Below are 27562 nucleotides of genomic sequence, written 5' to 3'. Positions count from 1 at the left end.
ACCATCCACTCAACCTCCATCCCATCTGGCAACCATCAAAAATGTTCCCTGTATTTATGAGTCATTTCTGTTCTGCTTGTTCCCTTATTTTTTTTTAGATTCAACTATTGATAATATGTATTTGTTGCCATTTTTTGTTCATGTTTTTGTCATATTTTTTATTATTTTTAAAGATTCTTGAACATTTCATGTAATATTGGTTTTGGTGGCAATGAACTCCTTTAGCTTTTTCTTTTCTGGGAAGTTCTTTACACGTTCTTCAATTCTAAATGATAACTTAGCTAAGTAGAGTAATCTTGGATGTAGGCCCTTGCTTTTCATCACTTTGATTATTTCTTGCCACTCCCTTCTACCTAATCAGAACAACAAAAGGAAAAAAAGAATCCAAAAGAAATGAAAATAGTGTAAGGAACCTCTGGGACAACTTCAAGCATTCCAATATTCACATCATAGGGGTCCCTGCTCTTCTTGGCCCTTTATGTCAAGGGTAGCAGCTGCTTCCTGGTGGTGATAGCCCAATTTTCCTCACTATGCTTTGTTCTTTTCTTTTACTGTGCCCTAACCTTCTTTAATCACCTCTTTAAGATAGTGTCATCTGCTTCCTAAAGGAACTAAGTCAGTCTCAGTACCATGGACCAGCATGGACCAGTTTTACCTTCAGTCAGAACTCAAGGGGGTACCATAAATCAGTTTTACCTTTAAAGACACAGTTAAGGGTGCAATAAGGAGAATTATTCCAAGTGGAAGCAAGTCAAGAGTCTGTGAAACCAGTTACAAAGTTGCTGTAATAATTTAACAAGATGGAAACTACCAGACACTATCATTAACCAGCATGTCTAATGTCAGACACTCTACTAAGTACGTTAAACACATTATCTTACTTAAATATTCCAACCACTCTTCAATGTTATTATTCCATTTTAATAGACACTGAAACTAAAATTGAAAGATGTTAAATAATTTGCCCAAGGTCAAACACATAGTAAATGTCAGAATTGAGACTCAAATCTTCCCAGCTTTTAAGCCTATCATTAATCTATAGTCTGGTCATATACTGCTAGTGTCAATGTAAATTTTGTGGAAATGGATAGTTGTATAGGATATAAATATAAGAATTTGAAGATCTGAAGAAAAGGAGATAAAGTCAGCAGTGTTTAGATTATGTAGTAAAAGGAAAAAATACAAAAAGGCATTTAATGAGGATGGTGGTAGCTTTCACCGATAAATGAAAGAAAGAGGAAGCAGACTTGCTGGGAGTGGGAGGTGGGAAAGGGATGATATATTTGGTTTTAAACTTTTTGACTTTGTTGTTGCTATAAAATGCAAATGAAAAATTTCCACTATAGTACTGAAGAGGCTACATACACCTTCTCATCAGTCTCTAGTTGCTGCAGTATAGATATGGGAAGTAGTCTGACAATTAGATGCATCTGCCTGTGAAATTCAACCTTGAACACAAGATGCAAAGACAGAGCAGATCATGATACATTCACATGATACATTGGCAGCAAAGGCAGTATCCCATGTCAGCGCTTCACAATGGTGACTATCGGCAGTGGTAGTGGTGCCCACAACAATATCCCAAGTGCACTCCTTTTGTAGCATGACTTTGTATGTTTATGCTCCCCAGCCTCTGCTGATCCCTGCCTATTTTTCCTGCTTTGTTCTTCAGATACTTCCTAATGATTATGCATACTACTTTGTGGCCTCCAAAAAGCTCTTTTTCTACTTAAGTTAACAAGAACTGTTTTCTGTTGCTTGTAACCTGTAATTATGACTGATAAAATAGATACATTCATTGCTGTATCCCATGAAGTATTAGGTGAGTCTTTTCTGCATTGCTCTTAAACAATTTCCAATCCATAAGTTAGATATGCTAACTTTGCTAGACACTGAAGGAACTCTTGGAAGACCTCAAAGAATTCATGACCTGTTGGGAATACAAAACACTAGTGAGTTCTATACCACAGCATGATGAAAAATTTTAAAGCATAAAAAAGATAACAGGTATACTCTAAAAAGAAAAAAGTATACTTTAGGTACCAAGTAGAGTACGAATAAACCCACCATAAATACATGGTCAGGTCCAGCAGAAGTAACACCTGCCTGAGTGTGGTTGGTAGGGTAATAATATGAGTGTGATAATTTATAGTTTTAATTTGAACTTTTTAAAAAATATATTTCATCAATTATGCTATTACAGTTGTCCCATTTCCACCCCTTTATTCCCCTCCTCCCTGTGCACCCCCTCCCAGCAGCATTCCCCCCTTTAGTTCATGTCCACGAGTTGTACATATGAATTCTTTGACTTCCACATTTCCTATACTATTCTTAACCTCCCCTGCCTATCTTCTACCTACCATTTATGCTACTCTTTCTCTGTATCTTTTCCCCCTCTCCCCATCCATTCCCCCACTGATAATCCTCCATGTGATCTCCATTTCTATTATTCTGTTCCTGTTCTAGTTGCTTGCTTAGTTTGTTTTTGTTTTTGTTTCAGGTTCTGTTGTTAATAATTGTGAGTTTGTTGTCATTTTACTGTTCATATTTTTATCTTCTTTTTCTTGGATAAGTCCCTTTAACATTTCATACAATAAGGGCTTGGTGATGATGAACTCCTTTAACTTGACCTTATCTGGGAAGCACTTTATCTGCCCTTCCATTTTAAATGATAGCTTTGCTGGATAGAGTAATCTTGGATGTAGGTCCTTGCCTTTCATGATTTGGAATACTTCTTTCCAACCCCTTCTTGCCTGAAAGGTTTCTTTTAAGAAATCATCTGACAGTCTTATGTGCACTCCTTTGTAGGTAACTGTCTCATTCTCTCTTGCTGCTTCTAAGATTCTCTCCTTATCTTTAATCTTGGCTAATTAATTATGATGTGCCTTGGTGTGTTCCTCCTTGGGTCCAACTTCTTTGGGACTCTCTGAGCTTCCTAGACTTCCTGAAAGTCTATTTCCTTTGTCAGATTGGGGAAGTTCTCCTTCATTATTTGTTCAAATAAGTTTTCCATTTTTTTGCTCTTCCTCTTCTCCTTCTGGCACCCCTATGATTCAGATGTTGGAACGTTTAAAGATGTCCTGGAGGTTCCTAAGCCTCTCCTCATTTTTTTCAGTTCTTACTTCTTCATTCTGTTCTTGTTAAATGTTTCTTTCTTCCTTCTTGTCCACACTGTTGATTTGAGTCCCATTTTTTTTCCTGTCACTGCTGGTTCCCTATACATTTTCCCTTATTTCACTTAGCATAGCCTTCATTTTTTTTTACCATATTCAACCAATTCTGTGAGCATCCTTATTACCAGTGTTTTGAACTGTGTCTCTGATAAATTGGCTATCTATTTGTTGCTTTGTTGTATTTTTTCTGAAGCTTTGATCTGTTCTTTCATTTGGGCCATTTTTTTTCTCAGTGCACCTGTTACAGGTAAGGGGCAGAGCCTTAGGTGTTCACCAGGGTGGGGCAACCCACATGGCTACATTGTAACCATCTTTGCCAGTTTTCAGTAACCTCTCTCACTACCCACAATCAAATTGGGCCCTTCTGGTACTGATTCCCGGGTGGGTGGGTTGTGTTCATTCTAGGACCCTGTGGGTCTCTCCAATGAACTCTCCTGTGAGGCTGGTAGTTTCTCCTGCTGCCTCAACTCCCACAGGTACTTTCAGTCAGAGGTTTGAGGCTTTATTTCCCCACACTGGAGCCCTGGGTTGCACGACTGTCTCATTCCTCAGTTGTTCCTCCCAGTTTATCTGCACAAGAATGTGGGACTGCCCAGTCCGGAATGTGCCATCTCGCCAGTCCACCAGCCACGACATTGCTGCGAGTACTCTCTGCCCAACTGTCCATCTCTGCCCCTCCTACCAGTCTGGGTGAATGTGTCTTCTTTAACTCCTTGGTTGCTGTACTTCCATACAGTTATATTTTCTGTCAGTTCTGGTTGTTGTTCTTAAATTTGTTGTTGTGCTTCTTTTGGTTTTGCAAGGAGGCACAGTGTGTCTACCTACGCCTCCATCTTGGCCGAAAGTCCTAATTTGAACATTTGACCTAAAATGTCATATGGTGTACTCGAGTGTTATATTGTTATGTTACAGAATTACATGCTTATGATTTTGTAATAAAAGGGGGCATTATTTGTGCCAGACCCTATATTTAAGACAGAGTATTAAAACTGCAGAACTTCAAGGATAAAGATAATATGCAGCAACTTTCAGATACAAAGAAAGCATATTACTTCTTAGAAAAAAAACTCACTGCAGACAAGGTATCACAACTATTGATGCAAGGATGTAATAAAGATACATTTCCAAAGTACTAAGGATAAAAAAACTGTCCACTAAGAGACTTTTATAACTAGCTAAATTATCATTCACAGGTGAAAGCAATGTGTGAACTCTTAGTTTTTCCTACCAAGTTTCTCCACTCTTTTTTAAATGAAAGATGTGCAAAGTTTTGTGAAGAGGTTTTCTGAATCGTAATCCACATTTTAGAGGGATAATGCTTCCTAAAGGCTGCCTTTGACCACTTTTGTACATCTAATCTTGACTATTAAATTTATGATTATAGGAAGGATTTAGGGAAAGGGTATGGATGCCAGGGAGAAAAATTCACCATTTGCTCACTCTTTTTTAATTCTTATAACTTCATGTGAGTCTATAATTAACTCAATACACAAAAGTTTAATAAACAATATTTTAAGGGGTAGGTAAAACAAAACATTTTAAATATACAAAGCCTTTATGAACCCAGAGACTCCCACTTAGAAGAAAATGCTGTTAAAGGAAGCAATTTAGAAAAAGGGGGGGTATGATACAAAATTTAAAGTTTAGCACAGAAGCTCATAAAATATGTTAGTAAATTTAATTAACTACTGTTAAAATGACTACTCTGTTGTGTTTTAAAAGAATATAAAATAAATGTAAGACTCTAGAAATTGGTACAAGATGGGAAGGTTGTTGTAATGTATAAGGACAGGACATGCTAAATTCTGCATATACTTAGGGAGAATAATCATATACCACTTTAAAAAGGTGTTGCCAATATTGAAAAGAGCTTCCTGTGACCTGTTGGACTTTAAGTTACAGATAATTAATAATTACAAAAGAGTTTCAGGAGAGGAATGTTTCAGTATGCTCAGATCTGTTCTGGGAAGATAAATACAAGTTTAGTAATAAGCAAGATTTGGAAAAGAGATTAGAGATCAAAATTGGTGGGAAGGTCAAGACTATGTAAAATACAGTGAATGAAAAGAGAAGGAACTACACGTGAAGTATATTTAGAAGAAAGAATTCACCACTTTCCACAGACACCATGTGTTCAGGTAACACAGGTAAGTCCTCCCCAAACAGGAATGCTGTCCCATTCCTCCTCCTGTGCCCAATGCACAACACATTTGTGGGAGGCAGGCAATAGCTGTTTAACTGAACTGGGCAAGTTTCATGTGAAATATCCATAGTTCATAAAGATAAACAATAGCTATTGTTAATATATTTAGGGAAATGATTAACACTGTAGTCCTGATCATGGAAGAAATGCCATTGGGTGGGTGAGATGGCTGTGGGGGGTGGGGGCAATAAAATAAAAAGGAGAGGGGTGGGCAGAATTCTGAGCCAGATCCACACCACAGAGGAAGCCGAGAAAAGAAGGGGCCCTTAAGCAGGCAGGAATGGGTAAGAAGAGTGATGGGAAAAGAACAAGAGGAATATAAAAGAAGTTTGACTCAAAATGTTTTAACTGAATTTCTAGGATTGATTTTAAAAAGACAGGAAACTGAACTAAACAGAAGGTATTTAGGAAAGACCATTTCTAATTGCAAGATCTAGAAGAATTACAACACATATTTTAAAGGATGATTTTCTCATAAACACATTTTAAAATAAGAGATTATATGTTGTGTGTACATGGCAGGGGTGGGGGCGGTAGGTGGGGTGGCTGGAGAGCCATAGAGAATTCTGAGGTCCAGACAACAGCTTAGTTCTGTAACCATGTCAACAAGGTTTGAAATCCATACAACTATATACGCTGTCATTAACTTTTGACATTAAAAATAAAAACTATGAATAAACAACACCCTCACTAGACTATGACTTCTCTATGACTGAGCTGGAAAACAATCCTTCAAAGTCCAGTTTCAATTTCTAATTCCTTGAAATTATTAAAATAGGTTGTAGCACATTATAGTTAACAAAATCCTGGAGATGCCATCTGTCTTCTGAGTAAGTTGAATACGGACAATTCTATTCCCTTATTTTAAGTCACAGATAATATTGATATACTTAAAAATCAACCCTGGCTGGTGTGGGTCAGTGGATTGAGCACCGGACTGTGAGGCAAAGGGTTGCCAGTTCAATTCCCAGTCAGGGCACATGCCTGGGTTGCTGGCCAGGTCCCCAGTAGGGGGTGCACAAGAGGCAACCATACATTGATATTTCTCCCTCTTCCCTTCTCTAAAAATAAATAAATAAATACATCTTTTTAAAAAATCAACTACTGCATAACTAAAGAAACTGGAATACTTGCCAAAAAATACCAATTGTGGAATTATTTAGAAATCATTATCTAGGTTTTCATAGACTAATTTATGCTAAAGATATGCAAAATAAACCAAGGGAAACTATCATTAGTCAATTATACATCTATATACTTAGAAATAATCTTATCATTTCTAAATTTGTCACCAAGTATAAGTTGCACAACCTTGGAAAATTCCTCAGGTTCTAAAGTTTCCACGAAAGCTAAGGTCTTGGACATCATTTAAGTTATATATTTCAGCTATTAAAGTCAATGTTCTGACAAGCCCTTTGGCTCCAACCCCAGGGCATGAATTTGCCTTAAAACTACATGAGAATGTGTCAGAGGGCTATATGTCAATCAACCTGGAGAAGTGCCTATTCCCAATTTAGTGTTGTCAGTTGCTGACATTAAAACCAGCAACAGTTAATTGTTGCCACTTCGAGTAGGAAGTTGAGGGAAGAGGAGAGGTAGGTGTCTAAGTTCAGGCTGATAAAGCTGTTAATTGCTACCCTTTTATGTAGATTTGTATAATAATGAAAACAATGTGGCTAATCATATAATGTTTCTATTTGTTCCCCAAGGGCTCTTCAGGGAAAGTTTCAGTCAGGGCTAGATTTTCCCCAGCTACCAACTGTGCTGGGACAAAAGCAGAACAATCAGGGCACTCAATGCTGGCAAATAGCTGAAAGTGGTTCTCTACAGAGGCCCCTCCTCCCAGCCCCATCAGGAAGGGGCCAGAATCCGCTACTGACACCCTCTGGGGGAGGCATCTAAAATTATAAAGTAACAACATCAACAACAACAAAACCAACAAGTTCATGCAGATTCTTGATGATTTAAAAAAAGAGAGAAAGAAAAATGAAAAGTCTGATGCAGGCTTAGCTACACTATACAGCAAATCAGTTAAATTCACATCTGTTAAAATGCCTGTATTATTTTTAAAAATCAGAAAGACAGCACAGAATTTTAAAAAGATCCTGTGCCAGCTCTGCTCCTTACAGACAGAGTGATGGTGTCAAGCATATCATTAAATCACACTTGGAGACCCAGTTACTGAGATAACCCTAGCTACCTACTGATCTCAAGAGAGCATTCTAGTAAACAAAGTGCTCAGTGTATGTTTTCTACAAATGCATATTGCTTACTGATATTTACTTTGCCTCATTTAGCAAAGGATATGGGATAGAATAAAGTGGTGTGATTTAAAACTAACTATTCCTTACACCAGTTTTGTTTTCAGTCTCTTTATTACCAAGTAAGGGAAGCATTCAGACACACCCCAAGACCACTGGTGTTCCCTCTTTATAAGCAATAGTAATGCTGTTTTGTGTTGTTTTTTTTTTTATTCACTTTGTACTACCACCCACCTCACCAGTCCCATGCTACAATTTACAAAGACGAACTGCCTTAAAAAATGACTTTCAAAGCCCTCTCCCCAAAATAAATTCCAACTTTTTTGCAGTGCCTATCCCCTCGAGTCTTCTGAGAGTTCTAGACTTGTCTGAACATGGGCCCCTGAACCCACCCTCTTCCCTGACTCTACACCTTTATTCACGCAGTTTTCTCAGAACGTTCTCCTCTTGTTACCTGTTTAATCTTATTCATATTTCAAGGACGAACCATGGGTTATCTAGCTGATCAAGCCTTCTACAATCACTCTACCACATGGCTTCTCCCTTCTGTAAATCTGTAAACTACCACCTGCCTGATCATTCCTGTGACCGCTACAGGTGGTATCTGCTCGGTCATTCTCCCGTGTTTCTTGTCTTCTCTACTGAACTCCGCACTCCTGGAGGAAATAACTTTGCAGCCTCCCCAGCATTTGACCTGCACATGTCAGGGCTCTCAAAATGTTTAGGGACCACATCTCACATTTCCAATGCATTTCAGTAAAGCATTGAAAATATTACATTATTAAATATTAAAGTTAATTACTTTACAAGTTAGCTTTTCTGTAGTGAACTTCCTTTACAGGTATAACTCTACAAGTCTAAAAGCTAGAGTCTGCCAAGAAAAGAGTCAATTTCTGACATGGCAGGAATCATCTGCTACCAAAGAGTTTGTCAAAGAAGAGAAAAACTTACTACAATTCTTAAAATTCCCTTTCATGTCAGGAGGAAATAAAAAATTAACAACCTGAACACGAGGCCTAAGTTCACATTTCTCGTTATTCCAAACACATTTTTCAACCTGAAACTCATTTTTACAAAATGGAGATTGCTAACTCTTCCATCTTTTAAATTACAAAATGAAAATTTAGGTTCCACATCTGAAAGAAGACATGATGAGATTCAGACATAAAGAGACGATGCTATGTGGAGATCACAGAAAACAGCTGAATCAAACCAACTGAAATGTAAGCGGTGGAAAATAAAACTCCATTTGACAAACACATTAGCCAGGCTTGTAAGCCAATAAGCACTGTCGAGATTACGCTCTTGTGCACCTTTGGGGCTCACCCCAAATCACAAGCCAAAAACATTCTCAACAGTTACAGCCTGGTCATTACCTAAAATCGAAGCACCACCAGCACAGTGAAAAAGGCCAAAAGCAGTACCAATGCTCCCCCCCTCCACCCCCACACTCATCATTCCTGAAAAATCATGCTTATTTCTCAAACACAAAGACAAGAGGCCAGGCAACCAGTAAATTAATGATTATGAACTGTGTTCTATTTTAACAGCTACCAGTACCATTCAGCTTTATTTCCTAACAGTTTATTTAGAATATAATGCTTTATGAATCTTCACTTTGCAAAAGATTCACACTGATTTCCTTTCATTAATAAACCCTCTACTTAATTTTTAATACAATATGATTTGCAAGATTCCAATTTCTTTAAAACCTTCAGCAACCCTGCTATGGCGCGAAGGGATATGTGCCTGTTTTCTCACAACAATGAGGCAAATTTGCCATTTAAAAAATTTTTCCAAAGGTCACCTTGAACTAACAACAACAACAAAAAGCACCCACTGATATTCAGTATCTGTGTGACTGTATCTAAACTATGAGCAAATAAATCAGCCACGTTACCAGGTACAAAGCTACTGAAGATTGTTAAGATTTATTTTCAGGTGCCAGTGAGACTAAACAAAGATTGTAAGGAATGAAACAAATGGAAGGAAACTCAGGGAACAAATTAATACATTGAACCATTATCTTAACAGCAGTATTCCCTACAGAACAAAGTAATGAAACTATCAAAAAGCACTTCTCAAAGCAACAACATTTTTGCATGTCAAAAAAAAAAGAATTAACCTAGAATAAATATATAAATAACAGTATGTTCTGTGTTAAGCCAGTAACAAAGAAACCCCTTAGTGCAGTAAAACAAAGTCCTGTCAAATCCCCATTTTTTTACAAAGAAGCATGAAGATCCTTTCACAATGGTTTAAACTGTATTTATAGTAACAGAGTGAAGACTTGAGATAAAAGTCAAAAAGATTAAAGTCAAAGCCCCAGCTCCACATGAGTTATGGTTTTGATTTTTATTCTCATTGTGGGCTACAAATATTAAGACAGAAGATACTTCCATGTGATTATGGGATCCTCTGAGACTCGACAACCTTAGAAGAGCAGATAAAACAGATGAAAATGCATCTGGTTTGGGAGCAGACTCCATATTAAATGGCAATGCGTAAAGTAACAACCACAACTGCAGAAAGACGAGGGGGAGGGGAGGAGGCTGAGGCTGAAGGCTGAAATTTCTGCAACTGATGCAGGGCAGGGGAAAAAAAAAGAAAAGAAAAAAAAAGATGTGGTATTACTGTTTTAAAATGGCAGCCTGTTAATAATCACTGCATTCCTGAAAATGCAGGGAAAGTATACCACCATCCCTTCTTTCCTAAACTAAGAAAGCCTACCACATACAAACATTACATACTTCTGGAGAAAACTGGTAGAGCTTGCTAGCTGAATCTCTATCTAAAACAAAATCCCTGAATTGCCCCTCAGAGTTGATGGATCTGGAGACCATATACTTTTCTCACAAAGAAAGAAAACAAAACATAACAAAATACAAAATTCTGTTTTTGGCTGGAAGTTCTCAGTTACTCTGGAAATATTTGTTCTTCCATGTATGTTTTTCTTAAAAATGAATACAAAACTACACTTGAACATAGCTTTTGGTCACAATTTAAAAAATGTCTTTTGCGTTTCTCCCCCCTGGTTATCTTCTCCTTTAAGATAATCACTCCCTCTCTCACACATTCCACGGCACGCAATGTGTCCTGTATGAATTGGAAGGCTATTCTTTATGTTGATTTGGATAGTCTCTCTTGAGTTCATATATTGCATCAACCACATACTGAGCTGTATATTTTCAGTCCATCCTTAGTATTTGCTTTTAAAATCAGACCTTTGGTTTAACATTTAATGAAGAAAGGGTAAAAGTCCTTTCTTCAGCAAGCACAGCAAGGGACAGTGTAAAATATGTAATGATAGTATTTGGACCACAAAAATGCTAAGAAAAAAAGTATTCCTTTCTCATTGAGTATAAATTAATATTATCAACTACAAGAGTAAAAATATTTTTCATGCAAGTTTGGAGGAGATCTTGAGTCTCTATGCATTCATGTAATTATAAAGAAAGCATGAAAAATGTCACTATTTCCCAGATAGATCCATTTCTGTTTAATTCACAAAGTTAGGAATAATTGAAAGTCACTTTTACAAATCACAAATTTCTAAAAAAGATATTTCTAGTACAATTACATGCTATTTCATTCAGTATTTTATTTCGACTGTAACATTTTGAATACATACACATTTGTACAACTACCAGGGGAAAAATAACTTGAACCAAATTGAAAAATTACCATAACTACTAGTTCAATATGTCTGGTTAAAATAGAGACATCTGGTCTATCATTAATTCTTTTGTGTTGATGATTCCTAGTGTGTCTTTTCCAATCAATGGACTTTGCCAGAGAAAAATACAACTTTTAACAAAAAACCGTGGCTCAGAAATCTATTCCAAGATTTGTCAATACAGATATATGATGATTAGATCAAATAAAGCCCAGTACTTTGAAGAATAGTAGAGTATACTGATTGAACACAAATGGTTAGCTTTAAATTCCATCAGAATAATGTTATTAAATAATTCTCTGCAGGCAGATATGGCTAATTCATGACTCATGATTTAAAAATATTTATAAATTGACACATTGCTCACTTGTTTAAAATACATACACAGAAGCTCTATAATAATACTTGATTGCTACTCCCAGGACCCTGAATAATACATTTTCAGAAGCCTTGCACTCCCCCACACAGTTCTGAATTAATGGCTGAGCAAACAATAAGTAATGTACTCTGCTCTGGCAAAAATTCAGTGATAACATCAATCTGGCATCTACTTAACACTTACTGCTTACTTTTCACATATTCTTCGCAAATAAGTTTTTCCTCCCAGACTCAGTTCGTTAGACAATGACTATCACCTGCCCATTCATCCACAGAGAGCGAGTGACTCCGTGATTAACGCGATTACAGATAAGGGGAGAAATCATAACACACACGAGTACAAATTAAGAGATGAAGTAAAGGGGCCCGGCCACTTGCGCTACCAATAACTAGACTGCAATTAAAAAGGACCAATTAACTAAAACCCTTTGCTAGAATCCAGAGACATACCAGTAAGGCCCTTCAACCAAACTCAGATAATTACTTTTGACAAATGTTCTCCTTGAGCATGATGTAGTTATTCCAAACCATAAAAAAAAAAAAAATAGACCACAGAGTAGAACAACCTTTACAAAGCCAACCCAACAAAATGTTCTGGGGTCTTCCCTCCGCCCCCCACCCCTCTACCCCTGCTGCATTCAGTCTGCTCTCTTTCGGCCAATTTATAACAGAGAGTAAGTTGGTGAATAAATATTTAATTTATGCAGCCAAAACCCCGAAAGACTGGGCTTCAAATGTAATGCCTTGCATTCCCTTGAGACACACTGTACAGAAATACCCTTTTAAAAAATCCATTTACAGCTGTCCTTTAGAAGAAGAAAAAAGAAAAGAAAAACCCACACATACACATGCATCAAACCAAAGACGCCGACGCCCCTCTGCCAACCAGCATTTCTATAGAGACATTCTTTCGATGATTAAAACGTAAGCTCCAAAAGGTTAAAGAAAAGGAAAAGCAGCCAAGTAACACCGCCCAGGAAGCCAGCAGTAAAACATACCTAGCTGTACACTCTTAATAACCTCCCGCTACAAATGACACCGACCCAACTTCACCAAACACACTCACATCCCGACACACACTCACAAATTGCACACACGTGCACAGAATGTATACACAAACATCGAGCAGAGCACAATACCTACAAACACGAACTTGATCAACACAAAACATGCACGTATCAGTGTGCATACATAATACACACGGCACGATACACAGAAACGCAACGACCTAGCCCACATGCACACTCCCCACAAGTCCGTGTCGGACACACACCATGCATGCACGTGTAAAATGTATGAACTCACAAACGCCGAACATACACACAGACCGTGCACTGAGAGTTATTGATGAAATTCCGGGGGGTGGAGGGGACAGGAGGGAGTGGTAATTGCCACACAAAGGTCTCCGGAGCGGCAGAGAGGGAAGTCGAGCGGGGCCAAGCGCTCGAAAATTCACCCGTGGAGAAGGCACAGCCGAGCCCCGACAGCGAAGTACCGGGAGAAGTGTCCCGGCGGTCCGGGGCGCGGAGGGCGCGGGGCTCCCCGAGATAATCGCTGCGCCCGTCCGCGCGCGCACGCATACACACGGGGGCCCCTGGGCGAGCCCACTCCCGCAGAATAACAAAGAGCAGGAGCCCGGCGAACGGGCGGCGGCTCTGGCTGAAAGTGGCCGTCTCCGCTGCCGCGGGTCGGCGCGGGGCGAGCGGCGGGGCCGGCGGGACGCGCGGGCGGCGGGCGGGGGGCGGTACGTACCAGGCGGGCAGCCTCGGCCCAGGTGCGGTCCTTCTTCTTCCTCTTGTCTTTCATGTTTGCATCTCATTGATGGTTCTGATGATGACGTGGGGGATTCCACGGGGTGCTCGGGGTTCGGGAGCGGAGACAATGACCCAGTGACCCGGTGACCCGCACTCGCTCTGCGGGGGGAGGCGCGCGGGCGGCGGCGGCGGCGGCGGGTGGGAGGGATGGAGCGAGGGGGTGGGGTGGGCGGGTGGGGGCGCGCGGGCGGCGGCGGCGCGCGGCGGGCGGGCCGGGGGCGGGGGCGACGGCGGCGGGGCCGTGGACGGGGGCGGGGGTGACGCCGGCCGGGTTCGCTCGTGCGGGGCTTGCACTGCGCCGCCGCCGCGGCCGCCGCGGTGACAGCTCCGGGGATGCTCCGTTTGGCCCGGCTCACAACAATACACTCTGACGTCACGGGGAATGGCGACGCGGCCGCACACTCGCCGCGCTCACACTCGCCGCGCTCACACTCGCCCTCTCGCGCGCGCACACCCGCGCACACTAGCCGCGCGCCCCCCACCCCAGCCACGCCCTAAAACACTCGCGAGACCCCTCTCCCTGCAGCTCGACCTCCCCAATCCGCGGGGCGCTGCCTGCTGGGCGCGGGCCGGGTGTCCCCGTCCCCGCTAGGGCCGAAAACCGCGGACGCGGTGGTCTTTGGAACTTGTGAACGAGTCAGCTCCGCAACTCGACGCCTCTGTCCTGAGCGCTCACACTCACTCACACACTCACAGGCTCTCTCTCGCACTCACATTCCGTACCCCAACCTCTGCTGGACTCCTTTAACCCTTTTCTGCTTGGTTGGACGGCGTCCCAGAGCCTTGTGGAAAGGGTACAAAACCACCCTCTTCTGTTACGGAGCTAGTATTGAAGGTATAACTTGACACAGCGTTGAGCCACCTACATCGTCTTAAACAATGCGAGACCGAGGGGCTGTGGCAGCGGATCAGTGTCCTGCCGTGCCTTAGCACTGGTTATTTTCAAATTGCGTGCAGTCATCAGCGTAAAACATGCTGCATATGTAAACAACTGCACAGCTAACTCTCGCTTATTTTTTAAATTATTTATAATTGCCAGGTTTGGGATGCACGAAGAGTTGAATTGTTAGCCTTGTTAGCGAACTACCAAAAAAAAAAAAAAAACCACTGGGTGAAGACTTGAAAGTTTATTGTAGCCTTTCCAACTTCTTGGATCGCTGGTGAATTGTGTAGGTCAATAAAGTTATTGTTAAACAAAGAAAGAAATGGCCCTATGACCCACACAGTAATTATATGTGTATTTGTCTTGAGTATCTAAAAAACAAAAAGGGCACTCCTGCTGGATTATTTATGTAAGGTTATTTCCTGAATATAAAAATAATGGTATGTAAATAGTACTTTGTGTTTTTTGTATACATTATCTCATTTGATCCTCACAACATCGCAGTTCAACATATTTTTCACTCTTCTGCACAAATGAGGAAATGAAGCTTAAAACATAACATTGTATCCAAGGTCTCCTGCTAAATCGGTGTTAAGAATCAAACCCAAATCTTTTGACCCTAATCCTATGTTCTCTCTATTATTCTAAATGGCAATGCTTAAAAATAAATACTCCCAACTAGAAGTGAACTTCTACATCTAATGCCAAGACATATGTCTAAGAATGAGAACAATTATAGTGAGGCGATTCCTTTGAGAATACAGTCGAATGACTGAAGTAATAAAGATGTTTGGTTACCAAAATTTAAGCAGAAGCAGTTCATAATCATAGTGAGCTGGTTATGTTAATTCTTTAAAATATTTGCTTTATTAATTCACCAGAATAAAAGAAAGCTATGCATCAGTTTAAGGGACAATCAAAAGATTATCTACACTTTTCCTTCTTTCTTTTTTTTTTAATGGATTTGAAGAACACACTAAAGTTATCCCTAGGGGGGAAATTACACATGCAATTTATATAACTCTATCCAGGTGTATTATATTTTTACTGTATGTTTCAAATATATTAAATTTTGATTCATGTTCACATCTGCTTTTATTTTGAAGAATTCTCTTTATGGCAAAAGTAATGGACATATTTTCAAAGTATTCTCATCCTAATGTTTCTTCTCTATTCAGAAAGAGCTATTTTAAGCAATCAGACCAAAACATATAATTTGTTATTTTCTGTGAAATAGTTAGTGCTTAATAAGAAGTTTTGGAGGCAGCTAAAGTAAGAGGTACATATTCAGTTGCTTTGCAGTAATTTATTATTCTTTGGTTATAACTTTGGTTATTAGAGTATATCATCTCACTTAAACACGTAAATTCATTGTGTTTTTTTTTTAAATTGAAACAGAAAGATCCTTATGCACCCATTCTTTGACAGTGATCCAAGTATAACTAATCAATGTTAGGAACTAACTCCTAGATTCTACCTCTCTTTTGGAGTATTTGAATATAAATAGCCCCTAGCTGGTAAGTCTAATTAAAGACTTGTTAAACAGTCTATGCCAAAATAACCTATTTTACAGAGCACCAGAATAAAGATGGGCCATCATTCCAGAACAGCTGTTGCTGTTGTTTTATCTGTTTCTTCTGCATGTATTTGTGTACATTCAGTCATATTTTCCCTATGACTCACTCAGTCTCAATACGTATTTGTGGTGGAAGGAAGGACTACATGACTCAATTATAGATTTTTATAGCTTGGTAAATTACATGAATATCTTTTTCAAAAGAGGTAGAAAGTGATGAATGTCACAAGAAATATTCAAGTCAAATTATATGAAAATAAGAGAAATAACTCTGCTGAAGAGATTAAAAGAAGACTATAAGAAAGATATGTCCTTTGAAATGGGATTTGAAAGATGGTAGAATTTGAACATTCAAATGTGTAAAAATGAAGAGAAGCTTTTCTGATATGAGTACAGTGAAAGTCAGGGCAATTTAGGACTAGGAAAATATTTCAATAGATAGGTGACACCTACCAGGTGCTGCTAGCAGTTGTTTAAATTTCATATAAGATCACATGTATTTCATGAACTCTTCCTTTAAATGAGGAGAGGAATAACTCAAAGCACACAGGTTTCAGTTTAAACTATGCTACACTTCCTTTTCTGAGATCCCCATCCCAATTACACCACAATGGGGATAACGCCAGACAGAGTTTAATTGGCATGTAACAAACAGCCCCTTCTCTGAGTTCCCCTGCTTGCTTCCTTCCATTCCTGAATTTAGGTTTGGAATCCAGCAATTCAAACTCCTGTTGTGCCTGCTTCCTTGCATCAACTCCAGATCTCTTCATTTCCTGGGATGTTATTTTGTTTTAGATTACAAGATGTTTAACAATTGATGACCACTCGATACAGAGCAAACCCAAACAGTTTTAAATGGCAGTTAACCTACGACAAAATAGAGGTGGTGGTGTCCTGGAAAAGGGTTAACATTGATAGGAGATTCCACTACTAAGACAAGAGAGGCTTAAGAATTCCAAGACAGAAGTTGTTGTGCCCTGAATGGTCTGTCAGAAAATATAATCAAAGGGTTGACCAAATATGGGAAAGTGTAGTCAGGAATAAGGGCCTGGAATTGCTTTTATTGCCATCCCACACACCCACCGCATGTGGAAGTCTGGAGTGAATGGAAGTCTCTTCCACCCCTCCCCCATACATGCCTACCAGCAGGCTCAACAGAGCAGAAGGTGGGTGAGGAGGGAGTCATAAAAGTTGAGGGGAGGGAATGAAGGCAAGTGTGGCTGGAGAAGTGGAAGTCTTAGGTGGTTTTCATGACCATGCAACATGAGTTTTATTTCTGCAATACATTTATTATGCATGAACTGAAGATCTCTGATTTCTACAAATTAGAAATTTAATAATCTGATTTTGCCTGATCAGTTAGGAATTTCCATGCAAATGGTCACCTTGTCTCCTTTGTTCAGTACCTGGCTCACCACATGTCCAGCACTAAGCGAATTACTTGTCATAATCTAGGGCACAGTAAACGTTTACTGAGTAAAAGATAAAAATTTGAAAGTTAGTTATGTAATCCTTTTATTGTAAGTACAATAAAAGTCCAGCCAATCCAGATACATTTCCTTTTTCTCCTCTCCTAATAGCAAAATGTTTTGGGGATTCCCCCCTCTTCTATATTTCACTGAGCAGTTCAGGAGTAATACAAAGTGAAGTGAAATAAAGCCAAATAGTGCTAATTATGTCTAGTCACACATTACTGAGTGAAGCTTCAAGCTGCTAATAAATTTTGACCTTTTCTCTTTATTCCATTCTTATATCTCCTATGCAACTCACTTTTCAACTCTCTCAACATCTTCACGTAAAGTCAGAGTACACTATGAATATAGGCATTGGCAGCACTCTAGGGACATACAGAGAAGTACTTCAGTAATATTACCTGAGACTAATTGTATCTAAAGTCGTGACAGTTCTTCCACTAGGAAACAAATGGATTAACTGTGATTACTTTGGTTTTTACTTGAATTCTACAGTAGTTCAATATTTTAAGATTTCATTGTACTATAATTATAGAGATAGATAGGTAAAAAGGGAAAAATCTTGTACATTTTTTCCAGAACTTTTTGTGTAGCTGATTTTATTTGCATTGCCAAAGCATATAGTTTTCTTGTTTTAGTGGATTAGAGCTAAATGATCAACTTTTAAAGACTGCTCATGTTTTAATTCTCTGATATTTGTATTACTATTACATTTCAGTGAACTAATTAAAAAATAAGTTTTTCATGTTATTTCCAGACCCTTTAGCAACAAAACTCTGGAGAAAATAACCAGATTCTAAAGCATTCTTAAATCTGAGAAGAAATAGAATAAAGTAACACAAATGTTTTCCTCTTTTTCACTTTCTTAAATTGCTCTTTTTTTCCTGCTTTATCTGTGTACTTCCTTTGTGAAATAACAAACTTTGCTTCTGAGTGGAGCCCTTCATTCAAGAATTTACCTTTTCCCCCTTTAAACCCTTAATTAGGCAGAGAGAACACAGTCTGATTTATGGCCTTGTGTTTAACAGGGCTCACACTTAATCCATTACACAAAGAGGGATACACATATTCCTTAACAGCACCACTCATTAAGTTTATACAAAATGGGGAAAAAAAACCTCTTAGGAAATGTAAATAAAGCTTTGCTTGATACTATCATCTTATGCATATGTAATGTGATCAGAATATCAACACTGCAGTATAACAGCTTTTTGCTTATTTTCAAAACTACAAATTAGATTCCTCTAGGTAAACTCTAATTCAGTCCCACATTTAGTGGATGAGAAGGAAAATTACATGCTGCTAAATTCATCTTTGTGTGTAAGGAATGTTCTTAGTTCACAAAGAAGAAGACTAGAATTCTGATTACAACTGTCTCAGGCTCTGTAATTCAAAAGAATCTTGGTCTCAATTTCCAGGTTTACCAAAAGGTTAGCATTTGTGATTGAGAGCCCCCAAAGAAGAATTTCGGAGGAATCACCAGAAAGTAATTTATTCCAGTGATTTTTCCCCTCCCTGTTATTTTAAGTCATACGATAAGGTGTATAGAGCACACACTGTAGGCACTAATCTAGCAGTGGATCTAATCTATGCCAGGCATAGCACTGAAAGCTCAAAGGAAGGTATGAGGCCATTCTGCAACTTTTACAAGGACGAACTGAAGTGATGGGGAGATAGGGCTCTTTTTGTAGCTGAAGAATTCCTATTGCTTTCCCATTGAGTTTATTGCAGGGGACATGGTGGATCATCTTAGCCAACACCCTTCCAGTAACCATGGGATGACATGATCGATTGGCTAAATAGCAGGAATAACTGGACCTTTTAGGAGCCCACTGTAGCCATGGAAATGCCATCTGATTATCTACTGGTTTATGTGATGGGAGAAAAGAAGTGTGTGTGTGCGTGTGCGTGTGCAGGAATTGCCACCTCTGCTCAGAGAGCCCCCTAACACTGAGGAAAGGCAGCAGCACTATATTTCAGAGAGAAGAACAATGTCTCTGCAGTATCTGAATTCTGTCCAGGATTTTCATAGTCTCAGGGAGGCTCAGAGTCCTGTGGGTGGAGCTAAGTATATTTACCTTTTGTGTGAGAAGAGAGATCCAGAAAAAGAGATTCTTCCTTATCTATTACTCCCCCTGACTTTCTACCACTCTATCATCACATTTAGGCAAGGTATCCCCAAGGAAAAGGATCAAAGATAGTTATGACATTTAGATGTCAAAATAAGGAATCATGCATTTTAACAATACCTGGGTTGAGTTGCTGGTAAGAATTTTGATCAATGTGCATTTCTTAGTAGAAAATTCTTTTCTCTGGAGACTTTTCCTTTTTTTTAGACCAAAAGGTGATTAACTCTGTAGTGGATCCAAAATGTCTAGATCACAATTCTGCTACCTAACATAATCATTCATTTAATTTCCATTTCATAAAATTAATTCCTTCTTTCTCTCTATTTGTGGGCTTACTGCTAAGTTCTATATCCAGGCAAAAAGTCTTTTGCTTGCTAAAACTTTTTTATTTTTAAAAAAGATTTCTATTTTTAAATTTAAGGTATAATTAACAAAAATAAAATGCATATATCTCAAATGTTCTATTCAGTGACATCTGATCATTGTACTCACTTCAGCAACATTTACAAAATACAGAACATTTTCATCATCCCCAGAATGTTTCCTTATGCTATTTCTACTCATTCCCCACCCCTTACAAAAATAGATAATTTCAGACTTTAATCATGATGATGAGTTTGTCCTGTTAATAAACTGTTTATATTCTTCCCTGCCCAAAGCTTGTCTATTCATTTTGTAATGGTATCTGGTGTATCTAAAGAGGTCCAATTTATTATTTTTTTCTCTTATAAATAGGGCTTTTGAGCATTGTTCAATAATGTCTTATCTTTTATTCCCAAGTGTTGATATTTTGATGCTTTTTAAAATAGTATTTTAATTTTATTTTTGGATTATTTGCTGATGATAAATAGAACTAAAATTGGTTTTAGAATGCTGATCTTGTATATTGTGACCTTGTTTAATTCATTTGTTGTTATTATAGTTTAAGGTAGAGTTGCAATGCCTATAATTATGTCATTTATAAATAAGAGCAGTTATAGTTCTTTTCTGATGTAATTCATTTTATTTATTTTTTCTTGCTTTATTGCACTGGCTAGAACCTCTAGAAAAATTCTGAATATAAATGGTAAGAGTAAACACACTTACCCTCTTCCCAAATTTTGGAGTAAACAGATTCATGTTTCACTTAGGTATCATGTTAGCTGTATGATTTTTGCAGATGCCCTTTTTCTGACTGAAAATTTCTCTTCTTTTCCTAGAAGGCTAACATCCCTCTCTTTGTCCTCTGTGGGTGACTTTTAGATTTTATCAAAAATTTTCTTCATCTATTAAGATAACTATAGGATTTTGAAAATTATTTTGTTAATATTGTGTGTTACATTGATTGATTTCTGATGTTAAACTAAGCTTGCACTTCTGTAATAAATCCCACTTGATCTTTTAAATTATGCTTTTATAGGTTGCTGGATTCATTTTTTTCTATTATTTTGTTAATGATTTTTGTCTTTATACTCATGAGGAATATTGGTCTTTAATTTTATTTTTTAAAATATTTTTGAGATACCTTAATATGCTGGCATTGATGAATTCATAATATGACTTGGAAAGTTTCTTTCCCTTTTGTATGCCAAAATATTGAAATAACTATTATTGGATTAGTATTATTTCTTTCTTAAATGTTTGGTACAATTTATTGTTAAAGACCCCTAGAAATGGAGTTATAATTGTGTGTGTGTGCATGTGTAAGTGTAAATGTTTTGACAGCAAATTCAGTTTCTTCAGTGTATCAAAAGCTACTCATTAATTCACTCTACTATTTCTCTAAACTCTATTTTATTAAAGTTTTATCCATTTTATTGAGGTATAATTTACGTACTATAGATTTACTCAATGTAATTGTACAGTTTGATAGTTTTTCCATAAATTTATATAGTTATGCAACCATCAGCTTCACCTAAGTTTAGAAACCTTTGATCAATCCCCAAAAGTGTCTGCATGCCCATTTGAAATCAAAACCCACTACTACCTGCAGGGCATGGATCACACACATGTAGCTTCTTTTGCCCAGGACAATCCATTTTGTATTTACCTTTTTTGCAGCACGTATCAGTAGTTTGTTTCTTTATAATTCTATGTAGTGTTCCACAGTGGATACATATGTGTGTGTGTGTGTGTGTGTGTGTATTATATATTTGTTTGTTTATCCATTCACTAGTTAAAGGGCATCTGGAATGTTTCTAGTTTTTAACAATTATGAATAATACTGCTATGAATATTTGTATACAAATCTTTGTGTAGGCATATGTTTTCATTTTTATGAATACCTATAAATGGAATTTCTGTATCTTATAAAAATGTGCTTAAATTTGCAAACTGAGTTCTTATTTTAAATATATGTTTATATTTTTAAGGAACTGCCAAACTGGTTTCTGAAGTGGCACTATATTCTTTGGTGAAATGTGTACTCAAATATTTTACCCATTTTTATTGTATCATTTATTTTTTTACTGAGTTTTGAGTACTTTATGTGTTCTTCTTATGAGTCCTTTATCAGACAAATGAGTTACAGATATTTTTCTCTCAAAAATGACTTATCTTCTTTTTTATTTAATGGTGTCTTTTGAAGAGCCAAAGATTTCAACTTTTACAAAATCCAATTTATGATTTTTTCTTTTATGTAATATCCTTATGGTATCATAGCTGAGAAATCTTTCCTCAACCTAATGTCACAAATATATTACTTATGTTTTTTTCTAAAAGTTTTTAGTTTCACCTTGCAAATATGTTTAAATGATCAATTTTGAGTTATGGTGGGATTTTATGTATGGTGTGAGGTGAAGATATTAGTTTATAATTTTTGGCATATAAATATCCAATTAGTCTAGTATCATTTGTTCAGAAAAAGAACTCTTCAAATGAAATGTCTTGGAACATTTGTTGAAAATCAATTCATCATAATTATATAGGCATTTTTCTGGGTTGTCCATTAGGTTGCATGTATCTATGTATGTGTTTACACCAATATCACACTGTTCTGATTACTGTAGCATTATTACAAATTTGAAATTAGGCAGCATAAAGTCTCCAACTTTGTTCTCCTTTTTTGAAGTTGTTTCAGTTACTCATGGTTCTACAGCTTTTACCTAAGTGTTAGAACCAGCTTATCAATTTCTGTCACGAAAGGAGGAGGCTGCTGGTATGCAGTCTGTATTAAATCCTTCCATTGTCTTCACACTTGTGTTATTTTTTTATAAGAGACCTACAGTAGTGTTAATCATTGTTCCTCTATTCATAAAGAGTGTTTTTTTCTTTTGGCTCTTTAAATTTAAAAAAAAATTATTAGTGACTTTGGCTGATTTTATTATAGAGTTCCTTGATTTAGTTTGCTTCTGGTTTCTTATTTGTGGGGTTTGTTGAGCTTCTTGCATCTAAATTTATAGTTTTCACCAAATTTGGAAATATTCCAGCCATTATGGCTTCAAATGACCTTTCAGTTTAGTATCTAACCCTCAACACTCTCCCTACTAACTGGATATTTCTAAGGAAAAAATGATGTCTTTATTGCCAGCATTGCATATGATGAATAACCCAGGGCTTAGTACGTATGAGTTAACCAATATCTGAATGAACTAATGCATGAATTTCCAAACAACAATAGTAGTATTTGTTCTACTCACTGATTTTGGTTAAGCAGTGTGTCTATATTGACTAGAAATAATTAAGTGATTATATACCACAAGTTTGGATTAATATACTTCTCAGGCTTGTTTAATTAGGTCCCTCCATCTGTAATATACCTCCTTCGTTTTTACTTGTATTTCTTTTCACTCCCCTTCCTACATTTGAAAGGAGCGGAAAAAAGGAAACAAAAGAGTGAGGGATAAAGTTGTGGAAGAGAGAGGTGAAGAGACAAGATGCACTTGAACTCTCCTTTTCAATGTCTTAATGATCACTCTGCAATTTTCTGATCTTCACACCTACAAGGCTGCACTTCAGGAAATTTTATTGACTTATTTTTAGGTCAAATATCAGTCCGTGTTAAGGATAATGCATATGTGGAAATGAGTGGTGGTTCTTGGGATTATGCCAATTTTAACAGCAGCCAACATTTATTGAGTACTTATTATGCCGTAGGGGCTATTATAAGGATTTGTCTTGTTATTTGCAAGAGCATTATAAGTTCTATATGATTATTTTACTCTTTTATGGATATGGGAGCTAGATTGCAGAGAGACTAAGTAAATTACAAAAGTTGGTACAACTTGCAAATGACAGGGCTGAGACAAAACTTAGGCATTCTCATCAGAATGTCTTTCTTGCACCTCTTCCAACTCAGCACACCTCAGCACAATAGTGTACATTTTCCTAGTATAACTTAATTTCCCTTTTTGTTAAAAGTGAGAATAAGGCTGCATTTATAGTTTTATCATATTGATGGTTCTGCTGAAATAAAGGTGCCACAAAGAAAGATGCTGATGCCATTAAATTATGGACCTAATTTATCCAAAAATATCTGTGAAAGAAGCATGTGCCTCCCTGTTGTCTTCATGGTTGTGTGTGGATATGTATGCTTTTTTCTAAATTTAATGTTTATTGTATTTTTCCCCATTACCCAACATGTGCTTAACTGCCTTAGGACTTTTGAGACCATCACTTTTAAAATAAAGTATTTTAAGACAGTTTTAGATCTTTATTTAAATTTTTTAGCTTTTAATTTTATTTTTAATTAAATTTATTGGCATGACATTGGTTAATAAGATCACATAGGTTTCAAGTGTACATTTCTATGACACATGATCTGTATATTGCACTGTGTGCCCACTACCCAGAGTCAAATCATCTTCCATCACCACGTGTCTGGCTCCCTTTACCCTTCACTACACCCCACGCCCTACCCTCTGGTAGCCCCCATACTATTGTCTGTGTCTATGAGTTTCAGTTTTATATCCCACATGCAAGTGAAATCATATGGTTCTTAGCTTTTTCGGATTGGATTATTTTGCTTACCATAACATTCTCAAGATTTTTAGAAAAATTGCAAAAACATACAGGTTGCTTAAAGATGGTGCTCTTGAAGTCAATATTGAAGTTAAATCTTATAGAAGCAATTTGTATTCATACAAACAAAATGTTTTGGACACGTGTGCCTCTGTGTGCTGGTAGTTCTCCAGTCTTCTACTCTGACTCTGCCTACTGATTTGCCATGTACAGACTTGGTTATAAAGAGAGAAAATATTCCAAATAACTTACCCAGTTAAAATCCAGCACCAAAAAGTATATATTGTGAAAATGATGGGTCTTTATTGTCCTGTTGGTATAAAACAAAACAAAACAAAAAGCAACGAGGAGATAGGTAAACATGTGATAGATCAGTAGCCAAATGAACTTTAAATACTTTGGAAGTCAGTTGTTCTTTCCCACCATGCACTAGAATTGCAGGCTACTTTTGATACAGCAGCTCACCATCAGTAGCCCCTGGAGTCAGAGGCAAAAGTGTCAGGAAGAACTGAAGGAAAAAATGTATATGCATATTCTGCTGCTGGAAATTCTTATTATTTCAGCACTTTCATATCCCAACAGGTAGGAATCAGCCTCTTGCCCTAAACTTTGTGGCTATAGCAACTTATACTACTGCACCCCCCATCCCGCACCGCCCACCCCGCAAATGGATGGAAGAACTTTTTTCTTCCTAATAAAAAGTACCATGCCTTGGAATAATTGTATCTATAAAATTTGAAACCACAAATGCCCAATATCAAAACAACAAAACCCTATCCACATTCATTTTGCAAGGCAAGTCACTTCTATTTAAAAGCAAATAAAATAGCATGGGCTCAAGCTCTGTACTGCCCGATAGCTTTAAAACACATTGGATAATGACAGAGGTTAGGGTGATGTCTAGCTCTGAAAGCACTGTATCTCGTCCTTGAATATACAATTAACACAAATGTAAGAGTAGGCACACCCATAACCGTGAGTTCATAAAACCCACTTCAGAGTCCAAATCAGCGTCAACCAACTTCTTTCCTGTGGAATGTGCTCCTTTAGCATTCTGTCGGCTTGTTGGCTAGTTCATTAATATTTTACAACAGAAAGTAAATGTCTTGAGATTCCAAAATCATCACAAAGTGCCTCAACTTCACTCTATGGGTTATTATAAAGTCATTGAAATCCTTTGATATATGTATAGAAGCCTCCTTACAGGGAATGGTTTCTATTCTCAGTTTATACATATGCAGAAGGGAGAAAACCTGTAAAATTCAACTTTAATGCCATTGAAGATTTGGAAGGCTGTTTTGGAAATCTGTGTGCATTTTTGTCTTTGGGATGGTTCCCATGGTAAAGAGTGTTCAGCACCTTTTTTTTTTTTTTTGCGGGACAAATCAACCCTCTTGAATTTTTCATCTTTTTTATCTGGCCTCCTGTTTACAAATTGATAAAGAAAATATTAAAATGGAATGAATATAAATAGCAGATGCAGAGTGTATTCTGCCAAGAATACAGAATGTCTTAGAACTGGTTTCTAGGGAAAAATACTTCTTGACATTTGTTACTCAGCGAAGAGTCAATTCCAGCCGTACCTGAAACTATTGGATATATATATACACAGACTGAAGTGGGAAAGTAAGGCAAATATCAAAAATAATTTCCAATAGTGTCTTCCTTCATATGACAGAAGCCCAATAATTACTTGCTGAATAAAAATGGTATTTAGGAAATATTAGTGAAAATTAAACTTTTTCATACTAGATGTATGCAAAAAAGTTTCATTTTGGAAACTTTTTATCTTAAAAGTATTTTTTAAATTTTTTTTATCTTCACCCTAGGACACTTTTTCATTGCCTTTTTAGAGAGAGGAAGGGAGAAATAGACACATCTATTAAAGAAAGAAGCATGGATTGCTTGCCTCCAGTATGTGCCCAGATAGGGGATCATGTGTGCCTAGACCAGGGATCAAACCTGCAGCCTAGCTATGTGCCCCTACCAGGAATCAAAGCCACAACTCTTCAGGTAATGGGATGACACCCCAACCGAGCCACACTGGCCTTAAATATGTTTAAACAAAGCTAAAAGCTGAATGAATGAACACATATTTTGTCCACTTAGATTTAAAATTTGTTGTTACTTTTGCACTTGCTCTGTGGGTGTGTTTGTATCCTCATGTGTAAATAGCTTTAGCTATAAATTTGCAAGTTTGTGGTGAGGATCTATTTTCATCTCCTGTTCATGTGGGGGTGAAGTCCTAGTGTACAGTTAGCCTCAGGGAAGACCTAGAGGGTACCTACATGGTCAAGTGTGGTGGTCTTGCAACATATTTATCTAAGCACACACCCCAGAAAGTTAAAAGTGTTATCAAAATAACTACATGTACTCCTATACTGCTGTATACTATATTAGTAGAGTAGTAAATTTATATATCATCAAACATTCTAAAATATAAAATAAAAAGAAAGTTTTAAATATTAAATAAGACATTCTCGGTACTTTTTCATTTAATTAAGTTATTGATTAATTGTACTAAATATTTTTGTTCTTGAAATATCAAAAAATCAATACTAGTTTTCAGTGAGAGCACTGTAATGAAAAATATCTTATTTTGAAAAAGCTAGTTTAACTTTAAAATAACTTACTAATTAAATTAGAAATAAAGCAATTTAGTTCTAAATTAGATTTACTTTCAGTACTGTTTCTAATAACCATATAACTGAAAAAAAGCAAACAAATTTCACAATGGTGCAAACACTAATGGAAGAAAAGTTTCATTGTCTGTACTGACTAAATGATGATACACATATTCAACCACATTCTCCAATAATGAAAAAGATTTGTTGAAGTTTAGCTAATATATTTCCATCTTCCCCAATGCCAAATGGTTGCATTAGCAAACTAATCAGAAGATACTGGATTTTAATTATACTAGAAAATGGATTAAACATCAATTCCTGAAATTCTTCATTTGGAAGATGAACAAGTTAGAAAATTCAGTGTCCAAGTTTTTGTTTTTGTTTTAATTTGACCAAACATGAAAATCTTTTCTTTAAATTTGAAATAATACC

The 27562-nt window shown here is 37.3% G+C and overlaps 1 protein-coding gene across 1 annotated transcript in view; it reads right to left on the bottom strand.

Annotated features, from left to right (window-relative positions):
- ASXL3 (ASXL transcriptional regulator 3) overlaps positions 1-13510 on the bottom strand; it is a 170392-nt gene extending 156882 nt beyond the window's left edge. The window contains exons 1-2 of the mRNA XM_045850304.1: positions 13001-13510; positions 12538-12585 (exon numbers count right to left, since the gene is read on the bottom strand). Coding sequence (XP_045706260.1) covers positions 12538-12585; positions 13001-13510 — 558 coding nt within the window. The remainder of the gene's footprint in view (positions 1-12537; positions 12586-13000) is intronic.
- Positions 13511-27562: the final 14052 nt, after the last annotated feature.

This window comes from Phyllostomus hastatus, unplaced genomic scaffold (assembly GCF_019186645.2).
Source record: "Phyllostomus hastatus isolate PE091 unplaced genomic scaffold, TTU_PhHast_1.1 phas_contig_80, whole genome shotgun sequence".
Classification (NCBI taxonomy): domain Eukaryota; kingdom Metazoa; phylum Chordata; class Mammalia; order Chiroptera; family Phyllostomidae; genus Phyllostomus; species Phyllostomus hastatus.
Note: the sequence above shows the minus strand (reverse complement) of the source record. Positions and strands in the feature narration are given on the sequence as shown.